Consider the following 11,845-nt stretch of genomic DNA (forward strand, 5'->3'; position numbering starts at 1 on the left):
TTAACCCCCAGGCCATACATGCGAAACAGCGTCCCTCTGTAAGTGTCATGGCGCCAAACGCTCTGGATAATTCTCTTGTTATCGTCAGATGTCACTATATGTCAATGCGAGCGCTATTTATGGAGGCTCGTGTAACTAATATGCACCACGCTTTATTTGCGTATCGGTATTACAGAATTTGGTGGAAATATTTTTTAAATTTGAACAATAGATGGTATCAACGTATAAAATATAAAATATTAATACTCTGTAATTTGATAAATTTAATTGTTAAAGAAAGACAAAATATGATATAATTTAACTTTACTGTAACAACAAATATTACTAATAAATAATGTTTTATGTGAAAAAGAAACTATTTGCTTTTTGTTTTTACTACATATTAATTGTAAGTATGTATTGGTACCCGTTCTAAAATATAGTATAACAATTAAGACGAACTTATAAGACAGTTTATATTTACTGTACTCTAATCAGACTAACATAAACAATTATTTTTAAATAAACAGTTTTTAAAATAATAAGATTGAAAGCCCGAGTTTGTAAATGCTGTTCTTGTTTAACCAAACATGTCAAAGAAGCATTTAAAAATGGCCGCAGCCACGAAGTATTAACCAAGAGTGATTTTGAAATTGCAATCGATATATTCTTATAATCATCGTAGTAAATACGTCAATGGCCTACCCTATTTATAGTACCTAATTCTTTTTATTAGTCTGCCAAGTATTTTGACGCAAAAGCTTCGCGAATATCGATTCATACTTTTACACTTCCGCCTTGTTCATGAAATTTATCAAGACGATTTCTGAGTTAGTCGTGTATTAATTATTTGAAATGCATCTTTTCGCACAATCGGCTCTATAATACTTCCAGGTAAATGACACCTTTCTATTCACATAAAATCACGTTCTTTTAAAATCGCATCGCGATAAAAGTTGTGCAACAAGGTTAACTGTGAGAAAACAACAAACAGAAAGGTACTTTTTCAAGATTGTAAGAATATTTTGTGCAAAGAACATGTCGCCCGGTGTTAACGATGGTCCACGCAACACAGGCACACTTCCGAAAAGCAATAGGAGAAATGATAGAAATAGAGAACGGTCAGCTGCTAATCAATTTGCATTCCGTTCTGCTTATCATGGACATACACAGCACTCTAATAATTTGGTAAACTAATAAAAAAATATGAATGATACCTTTTATTTTTAATATTTTATTTTGTATAATACGTTTTTTTTTGTCAAAATACTTTCTAGAAAGCAAAGGAATTGAATTTTAATAAATTTTAGTAAATTTGAATAAGTTTAAATAATTCTGCTGTAATTTAATTTACATATTTTCATTTAAAGAATTCTAGAGAATATCATATTGTTAAATAATATCTAATACTATAAATAGGTAAAAATAAGGTATTAAATTTTGTGTAACTTGAACTTTCCAAATGAAAACTTTATACAGCATTCTGTATATAGTAGTTTAAAAGATAATCTATTAATAGATAGCTGAATAGTGGGGAAGTTCTCTCTAAGAATATATATCCAGATACAATCCTACTTTGAGGCAGTAGAGTTTCAGTATTTCAGTCATCATTTCTAGAAAACTTAAACAATTATTTGTGTATTTAATTGATTCTTTATTTTATAAATTATATGTGGTAGCATCAACTGGATTGGAAACCAGTCGGTGAACAAGAGCATTCAAGAATAACAAAGAACAGTAACACAAGATCAGTTTCTTCAGTACAGTCTACATCCTATCAAGACATACCCGAATTTGGTATATATTAATAGGTCTTGTTTTTATATCTTTTTAGTGTATTTATTAATAATTCAAAAATGTTATTATCTTAGTATCATTTGGTGGTCGACGACCATACAATTACAGTGCAGAAGAATTCCCCTCTTTGCAAAAGATGGTTCCTCCAACTGATTCTCAAACTCAATCTCCTCCAAGGCTTCAAGGAACAAAACCTTCTAATGTCGATAAAATGGTAATATACATTTTTTACAATACTAGAGTGTCCTATATTTCTTTCACCTAAAATATAACTCTTTTTCTAATAGTCTTCTACTGATAATTTCTATTTAATATATTGCAGCCTGATAGAAGCCAAGTAGAATCACGTTTAAATCAAATTAGAGATTATATCAGAGTTACATCAACTCTGATGGATTCGCTTAATCAGTCCAGTGATCCAGTAAGTATATATAAGATATTAGTCATAATGTGACGTTACCTTATCTATTATATTGTTAAGTACTTTCCTCTACATATAATTATACTATAGCGTGCACAAGCTCAAAATGAGAAGTTAAGTAGAATGGTGGAAGATCTTCATGACAGTGAAAGAAAGCTAACTAAACTCTTGGAACAATATCAAACTCATGGGGTATTTTGTGAGGTTACTGAACTTATAGAATTGTTATTTACTAACTGATTAAAGGGTGTACATAACTTTTTGTGCATGCTTTTTTAATTTAAAATCTATAAATTATATTCCATATGTGTTGGTTTATATATAGCTAGTTTTTGTTTTAGTCTATGATAGACGAATTATAATAGTTTTCAATTATTTCTTTCCTAGAATGGTGAAAATAGTAGAGAGGATGGAGAAGAAAATGGTGATATAAATAGAGAAATGCAACTACGTAAAAAAATGGAAGAATCACAAAGGAAACTCGCACAACTACAAGAACATCAAGCTAGTTTGGTGGGAATGCAATTACGTGTTCGAGAAAGATTAAATGAAGCACGTCAAGCTCAACAAGCTCTTTTACAGCAAGAAAATCAAAATTCAATCGGCTTAGCATTACCATTACCCGCGAACGTCGAGCAACTTGAAAATGAAACAGCTGCATTAAGGGGAAAACTGGCACAACTTCAAACAAAAAAGAAAAATATGGATCATCTTGTGGCAGAATTACAAGCTGCAGAATCTCTGTCTGATAGGGGTAGTTGTGTTAGTACATTGTTTCTTATATTAATTTAATGTAGTTAGAAATGATATAGTTACAATTATCTCCTCAATATTGTAGAGTTCTGAAGGAGTTCAAGGAAGACGTTCGAGAAGGAGTTCTTCAAGGAATTTTGGAGTAGACAAAGCTGCTGAATTAGAAGCTATGAAAGCACAACTTGCTCACTTGAAGTCATTAATGGAAGAAGCAACGAAAGTACGTGAATGTCTCGATTCCAACTCTGATCCTGAACCTGAAGTAGATGTAAACAGTGAAACTATAGCTAATATGGATGAAAACGAAGATGAAAATGGAACGAATACTTCATTTGAACGTCAAAGCGATACGGATGAAACAGGTCACGAAAAAATCAGAAACACCGGGGAAAGGCCAACTTTCGAAGAAATTCAAGTATAAATTTAAACGCGATTAGAAGCTATGTGTAATATTGTGTCTCTATGAAACTTAATTTGCAGGCAGTCACGCGAGAACTTCGAGAACAATCAGCTTTGTTACAATCTACTAGAGCAGAATTGCAACGAATAAAGCAACCATTATCAGCAATGCATTCTAATTCTACATCTGTGTTCCCGACTTCAACTCCTCCTCCATCGCTTACAACGTCAATCAGTTCTGAAAAAAAGCAAAGTAACAACAGTAACTGCGAAGTTCAATCGGTCCAAGAAAAGAGACGTCAAATTGATGATATTGTGCGAAAGGTATTTATTTTATATTTCCTTGTACATAACAAAATAGCATTCGATATTTATTCTATTGTTTCATTTTATTGAACAATAGGAATCGTCTCAAACATCTAGCATTAATCGCGATATGGGAGGACCAAGTGATTTAAATAGTCACAGAAGTTCTAGTTCACATGTTAGTCATACAGGTACTCCTGCTAATGTTTGGCCTCCTCCAACAACGATAGGTAATCATCATATATATATATATTATCTACATTATATTAATTCTAAAATTACATTTTGATGTATAGGTGGATCTAATGATCAAAGCGTAGATGGTGTATCTTCTGAAAATTTAATGGACATTGGGCCTCAAACAGCGGCAATTGAGAATGGATTTGGTGGAAATTGGTGGACTTATCCACCGCCTCCGTTAAATCAAATGCAACATGGTAAGACATATGTATAATAGAAAAATTTTTTATTCAATATTTATATAATATAGTAACTTTCAAGTATATCTTTTAGGTTCATCAGAGTATTATCGACAATTATTACTAGGTTCTCAAGCTCAACAACTTCAAATGATGGGTACTACGATACAACAATGTTGTCAACTGTTATGGTCTCAGCAGCGTGAATTACAAGCTATGCGTGTAGCTATTAATCAACTACAAGTTCATTTGAGACAAACACAGTTACAACAGCGGAATAATAGCGAGAATAATGATGAATATTCTAATTTAAGTCGTAATATTCATCATCTTGGTGAAACATTAGATTCTGCATTACCACCAAGTTCATCTTTACCGAATCTGGTGTCACTACCAAATTCTTCTCCTGCATTATCCCATGTCGTTGCAACATCTTCTGTTAATTCTCAACATCAACATCAACAACAATTGAATAATCAAGTTCCTCCTGGAAATAGAGCAAACAACTACTGGGACAATTTCAGAAGGTAATAGTATATACATATATACATATGTTAACTGACACGAATCTCATTTGTCCTCGTGCAGTGGAAGTATCACTTTTATTGATACAACAGAATCATACACAATTCAAGATTTTCAATCATGTAATCATATAATAGAAAAGTGTATTTGATAAAATTTCGAAATATAATTTGTTTTATGATTTAAGTAATTCAATTTTACAGATCTTTTCTCAACGTGAAATAATTGATGTTTCTTTTTCTATCAAATATCATTGAAAAAAGAAAATATTTTTTTAATGAATTTAGGTGTTTTATATTCAGTAGAGATCGTGCACATCCATCTCCTATCTTTGTGTAAACCTAATGTATCATTACATAAAGTAATAAACATCACGATCTGTCTCTGCACTCTTTGTCTTGTACTTCTTACTTATTACTACCCTCGTTTAAGCCATATCACACATAAAACCTGAAAAGATTTGATTTTATAGACCAACGTTTAATAAATAAGAATCTAAATGAGGATAGTATATTGGTACGTAAATTATGGGTATGTAATATGTGTTTGAGAATATATATATAAATATATATATATATATTTTTGAAATATTTTGACCTTAACTAACCATAAACAATCAGTCATTAATATCCAAAACTTTTTTCTTTCTGTGATATCTTTGTTGTGTCTTTTCTCCATTTTTATAAACAATATACTTAAAAACATACCATTCTTTATCATCTTAACTACATCACGCATTCTGCTTTCTTAAGCATGGTATGAATAGCTTGAATATGATTATATATGTGAATTGATAAATATATGTTTCTTTCCTACATTTGCAGCTATTCCAGACAAAACTTACTCTCAGGAAGCGCAAAAACCGTAACTGATGCTACCTCTGGAGCTATTGCAAATTCAACTTCGGGAAATACTATATCAAGTGTTAATACTTCTCTTATGTATGTAAATATATAAATTATTTATAACATTTGGAAATGTAATGTATATTTTAACATATTATATATTTTAACCAAAGGAAAGACAAACGCAATCGGGATCAAGCAACCGATAATATACCTTTGCCTTCATTAAGTGGAGTAGAAACACAATATTCTTCAAATTTGCAATTACAATCTAATTTACAGCAACAAGAACGGGAGAATACCGCTATGCGTAGTAATATTTTAACAAATGAAATGTCTCAACAGCAAGTTGATAATCTTTGGGAGGAAACAAATTCATCATTTCGATTACCATCTGTAATAAATGATGATAACCTGTTTCAAAACTTAAGGTATATTTATCCTATTGAACCATTTTTCAATTATTTTCTTTACGAAAAAATTATACTGAAATAATATTTTTGTTAATTTGATTATATAGCTTTGAAATGAAAGAAGTATTAAGTTCACTGATCTCCGTGAATAAAAAACGACCAGACTATCTGGTTATTATATTAAGAGAAATTAAGGCAATAAGCGAAGACCACAGATTGCGGCCTCGTTTATGGAGATCGTTGCGTGCTCTACAAGATACACAATCTTTAAGCAATCCATTGGTTTGTGCATTTATAAAATGTATCTGTAATTAAATAATGATTTTTTAATATATTTGTATCTGTTTAACTTTATACAGAATGAAACAACTGATCAGACTGCCAGTGAAAGTTGTCAGTCTAGCGATGAAGATTCTGAGGCAGATGTAATATTAGGTTTAAAACCAGCAAAACATTCTATAGCAGAATTAGTTTCATCATCTCAAGCAGGAATTTCATCATCTCCTACTGCACATGTACCTTTAATAGATCATTTGGACATGCCAGTAAGTATTATGAAGCATAGTATACTTTTAAGCTTTTAAAAAAATGTTTTATATTTGTTGTATATTTTATAGGGGACATCTTCAGGTAATTCTACAAGTACTTTGCCTTTAACACCTTCCATCAAACCAGGTTATAATGAAGATCTGGCAGAAGCAGATCAATCTAGACCTGAATCTTCCGATAATCAACAGGTATTTTGAACACATATTTAATAAAGGTTATTTAATTAAATAAAATAAAATAAGACATGATTAAATGAAATACAATCCTGTACAATAAGCCTCCTGAAAACGAAGAAGAGACTGAACAAGGTCAAGCTGAAGCAACGGGACAAGCTGAATTTGCGCAAGCGAGGTTTGATGGTGAAGGGGATTTGGAAAGTTTAGCTGCTAAAGCTGAAGATGAATGGACTGAAGGCAATGCAATAATATTTTGATATTGAATTACGTTAAAAATTATCTTTAGTTGTATACACAATAACTGAACATATGTTTTAAGTTTAATATATGTTCTTTTTAATAGAATTGTGATACAATCAAAATCATTATATCATTTAGTCCTAGGTGCAATTTTGATTTTTCTGTAAGTACTATTTATTCGTTTACACATTAATTGAAGTACTTCTCAATGTCAATAACTTGACTACAAGCATAAAAAATGTGACATACAAATTTTTTATCTTTAATGTGTATTGTGTAGATTATAATAAAAGTTGTAATTTAGGAAAATAAGTATTTATTTTTTATTATATGATACAATGTAGTGGCATGTATAAGAGCATAGCAAATGTATGCTTTGTGAACAAATACAAAAAATATAAACATTAAAAATGTTATTGTTTAATTACTCTATTTAAAATTCTGTTTCAATACTATTGTTATCAATTAATTGCAGTCGATGAAACTGGTATATAGAACATCCATGTGTTTCAAATAAAATCTTTTCATATTCAACGGTGTTTTCAATTAATTTATGCCCACTATTGAATAATTGTATATAATTTGAATTATTTAAAATATCGTGATTACCTGCTGTCCAGCAGCAGTTTTCTTTTGTAATCATAGATTCTTCTATATTATTATCAACAGTATTTATATGTAATACATCTGATTCGTAAGGTCCAGTACTTGATCCACAGTCCTTTGTACTTCCTGTACCACCGTGTACATTGTCCTTACCACCGCCTCTGAAAGGAAACCCATAGCCTTAACCCTTAATTTAACTGGGCATCTCCTATGCCATTTATCTTCTCAGCAAATTGTGTCCTTACCATCAAAAAAAGACCAAACTTACTAAGTGTCATTAGTTTATGAAAAAATATTAGCATCCATGCTTTCCATTGCATACCATTATCCATGGTACAGAAGATGACAGGATGCATTAAGCTTCAAAATAAATTTAATGCCAGCATCGGATGAAAATCTCTGTGGTCACATGTAAATATACAACCCTTTCCCCACAGGAGGGAAAACTGAATATTCATATATTTTAATATTTATTATTAGCGGGTATATCATAGCGACATTAAATAAATCTCACAATTTTTTAAAACTTCTTGTTATTCAATGTAAATACAATGAATGAATGAATCATAATAAATATTTTCCCGCGCTGGAAAATCTCCCGCTTAAAAGTAAAGAAGGAACAAACAACGACCTCTAACAAGATCTATTTGAAGCATATACAAATATAAATTGACGAAATCGCGGTCTTGTAAAATGTGCTAGCAAATAGAGCGTTGAAATATTCTTATTTATTCTTCACAGAAGAAATGGAAAAAGATAAAATTATGAATCTATTCCTACCTCTCCGAAACTTTTTCAGTTGACTTGTAGGGTTGAGATCGCTGTTGCATCGTTTCCGATTCTTCCGTTGTAGAACATCCGCATCGTAAGCTACCCGTTGTTCAAGTGGTAGTTCATCGTTAGTTCTTAACCGATTTTGTACTGTCGCTTCGAGAATTACGGAATCGTTATTCAAATAGCCTGATGCCATAGAATAATCACTTCCGTCCTCATCAATTTCCATAATCGTATCATAGGAATAGTAATGGAATGACGATGGTTTTGTAATTCCGATATGCTCGGACATAACATTATGCTGATTTTCTTTTTTACAATGCGGTACGCAACCGTAATATACGTTTGACGACATGAACGATGGAGCGACGGTTCTTGCGTTATACATAGCATCGCTTGTTACAGCCATACTTATTCTTCTTTAGGCACCGATTTTCTATATTATACCGAATGATACGAAAGCACGTTATTATATATCACTTATTGTTAGATATGTATGTTTAATCACGTGGTAGACAAGAAAACATAAAACAAACTAACGGAAACGGATAAAACGTTTACACCTTCCAAGAACAGTAACGAAAATGGTTCGGGTCAGAAGCCGAATTCTCTCGAGCAATGAATCGGCAACGTTCGGCTTTTCTCGCACGATTTAGTTAGTTTCTTTAAATCCCCACCAACTCATTTTCAACAATCAACCCACGCATGAAAAATTTATATCGCTTGTGTCAGAATCTGACTCAAGCTTTTAAAGCTGCTTCTGACTAATAAATTTATTTAAAATTTGATTTTCAAATAATCGAAATAGAATCCCGACGTTTTCATACAATTTATGATTCCTGACGTCATCGTGACCCCATTGGTCAACTTCTTCGTATAATAAACGATTGAAAATATATATTTTGTCTGAAAGAATGGACCGTTTAGGTATATTGATGTTTTTTTGGCATTTAAATAAACACAATTTATAGAAGAAAAAAAACAATCCACAGAGACAAAAGATGAATAACCTAGAGCATTAACTAAGTACAAGATAGACCCGACATTATATGGCATATCTGTTCTTTGGTCTCATGTAATGACAGATCCAGAGTCGTTGGTCGGGTCTATTCTGTATTTAGTCAATGACGATAATCTGTGATGATAAGTTCAATCAGTGGTCGGTATAGTAAGGAAACCCGTTCGACAACTGGTAAAGTATGGTATTACCAATGTTTCTTGTTACCGACGAGGTACTTGTCTGCTGTTACGCTATAAATTCTTGTTACCATAAATTGATACAAATATCAATGGTAACTTTCTATTTATCTTCGAAGCAAGTTCACAACAGTTAATAGCAAGACCAAAGGATAACTAACTATCAAATTGCACAGTCAACTGTTGTTAAAACACAGAAGAAATTTTTGTTAAATTCTTGCTTTTGCAAATATCATAATTGTGGTAATGGTCACTTGCAACTCTGTCGATATGTTAATACCGTATCACTTGTTATATCTATAAAAAGGTTGATATTTCCAAAATGAACGATGACATTTTATTTCTTGTGACTAATTTCAAAGCGATCTATAGAGCAGAATATGTATTTATGTTTGAAATAGAATATAATCCAACTGGTTGATAGTTAAATTTTTCGAGTTCGCGAAATGTCCCTTCAGTCTAGTCATAGAGATCCTTACCTGGGTAAATGACCGTACGTCGATGTCCTTTCTGCCTTTGAAAGGGCCCCTCGCGGATAATTTCGGTATTTATGGGATTAATGTTGATGCTATGAACAATACATATAGAGTGATGGGTTTTCGATAGATCGGCAGGACAGCTGTCGTAGACACACGCCGCTAAGCCGCTTACGTCAATTCATGAAAATTTTTGCTCTTTTTTGGAAAATCGATCTCTAATCCGTTAGGCATTAGAATTATCGGTAATTTCGTCCGAATGAAATGATAATTGATTCGAGGGGTACTTTGTGGAACCCTTCACAGTATGTCACGTGTTAAGATGGCTTATACCTACTTGAAAGAATCTTTATACATGATATTATTATTGATGAAATCAAAAATTCAACGAAACAAAGATTTCTAACATCAAATATTTTCTGACACGATTTATTAAAAATGTATCCATCTATTGGACGAAATATTTTCCAAATATATTTCACATCCATTTACGATCGAAGGCCACGGATGAAAATCGTGGTAAATCATATTTCTTGTTTTTTATAGAGGAGCAATTTTAACGTTAAATATGCTGTTAATAACATTAGTGATACAATTTGACACTAATCAAGTTACATTAACATAATAACTAAACTATTGATATTATTCGTTTTTTACAAAACATCGTGGATTTTCAAAAAAGCTTATATCTTCCAATCTATCAAGTTGTTTCCCTCTTCGATTATTTCATATTAAAATACTTTGTATATGTACGATCACCAAATGACGTAAAAGTCAGAAAACTAACAAAAATGCTCGTAGCATATTTTCCCCGTGGTTGTCGTAAATACTACCAAAACCATGAGCAACTCGAATTGCTGGCATGTTACAGATTTTTAAACAAGGAAGTTATAGTCAGGGAGAATCGTTCTCTAACATCTCTATATCCATAATTCTACAAGCTACGAAACAGGCCTAATTCTAAATTATGAGCCTATAAACGTATAGAGGTATACGCACGAGATTACAAGTTACAAATGAGACTCATATATCGCCGGATTATATCCCGTTTGATGCCGGAATTGAAAGAAGAACCGCAGGCCTGAGTAAATAAGGCGGATGGTAGTAGGTCCTGGTACGAGCAGCTTGCCAATAGAGGAAACCTCAGCGCCTGTCACTTTCTCGTGGTTTATACGTGTGAATATGTGGAAATGCTGGCATATGCTCGCGAAAGCAATCGTATAATTCACAGAAATGTCACTTACAACGAGAACGACCGAGAGGAACGAACGTCGGTGATCAGTTTTACAAGGGGAATTATTCCGTGTTTATAGAAGGAAGGAAAAATATTGTTTTCATAATTCGAATCTATTCTGTCGAAGTTGTTGACAAATTAATTAAGAAATTTCCATCGCAGGTTGTTGCGAAACCGTTGTGAAAAATTCAACTCGGTGAAAACGGATAATGATATAATTTAATGATCTGTAATTAATCGGAGACTAATGATTTTTAATTAAGAAATCGTAATTAAGACTTTAAGAGCGAAGTAATAAAAAGAAGATACGTACATATTGATTATACATCTAGAGACTGTTTTGTATGCGGTACGAACGATTGATAAATGGAGCCAGAAGAAATTAATTAGCGGGAAACATCGTTATTAGATCAATAAAAGTAGACACTTGATTTTTACCGTACAATTTCTTATATTAATATATTAAGATATTAAGATAATCAGAAGCACGTACCGAGTTTTATTAGAGAATGAAAATCTCCGTCGACTGAATTATGGTAGAACGATGTTATCGTGGTTAATCGGATTTTATTATCGACTGTGTAATATAATCGAGTTATATTACTCGTTGGAAATTGCAAAAAAATGTTTAAATTAACCACACGTGATACGAGTCAACGTTTGATGCAGAATGCGCTCGATACAATGTACGTCCAAACGGACTTTTCAACAAAAAAAAAAAAAAAAAAAAAAAAAC

At 32.1% G+C, this 11,845-nt stretch overlaps 2 protein-coding genes across 10 annotated transcripts; one reads left to right on the plus strand and one right to left on the minus strand.

Moving 5' to 3' along the window:
• Positions 1-563: 563 nt before the first annotated feature.
• On the plus strand, positions 564-7,233 carry LOC100748866. 8 transcript variants are annotated; one of them, XM_033318429.1, is made up of 18 exons: positions 564-1,167; positions 1,659-1,776; positions 1,851-1,990; positions 2,099-2,197; positions 2,288-2,401; positions 2,585-2,710; positions 2,780-2,959; positions 3,036-3,365; positions 3,431-3,673; positions 3,753-3,885; positions 3,952-4,092; positions 4,169-4,601; positions 5,424-5,540; positions 5,618-5,875; positions 5,965-6,139; positions 6,217-6,402; positions 6,475-6,594; positions 6,684-7,233. In XM_033318429.1, exons 1-18 carry the CDS (start codon positions 1,018-1,020, stop codon positions 6,837-6,839), a joined length of 3,219 nt encoding a protein of 1,072 aa, XP_033174320.1. In that variant the 5' UTR covers positions 564-1,017; the 3' UTR covers positions 6,840-7,233. The 8 variants fall into 8 exon arrangements, with proteins under 8 accessions (XP_033174320.1, XP_012250475.1, XP_012250483.1 ...); XM_012395052.3 differs by having other exon boundaries at positions 564-873; positions 991-1,167; positions 2,585-2,959; XM_012395060.3 differs by having other exon boundaries at positions 564-873; positions 1,015-1,167; positions 2,585-2,959.
• LOC100749071 lies at positions 7,122-8,827 on the minus strand. 2 transcript variants are annotated; one of them, XM_003484499.4, is made up of 2 exons: positions 8,209-8,827; positions 7,122-7,587 (listed from the first exon to the last, which is right to left on the minus strand). In XM_003484499.4, exons 1-2 carry the CDS (start codon positions 8,609-8,611, stop codon positions 7,256-7,258), a joined length of 735 nt encoding a protein of 244 aa, XP_003484547.1. In that variant the 5' UTR covers positions 8,612-8,827; the 3' UTR covers positions 7,122-7,255. The 2 variants fall into 2 exon arrangements, 1 of the variants encoding a protein (XP_003484547.1); XR_002948082.2 differs by having other exon boundaries at positions 7,447-7,587; positions 7,674-8,580.
• Positions 8,828-11,845: the final 3,018 nt, after the last annotated feature.

Source organism: Bombus impatiens, unplaced genomic scaffold (assembly GCF_000188095.3).
Source record: "Bombus impatiens unplaced genomic scaffold, BIMP_2.2 scf_0017, whole genome shotgun sequence".
NCBI lineage: Eukaryota > Metazoa > Arthropoda > Insecta > Hymenoptera > Apidae > Bombus > Bombus impatiens.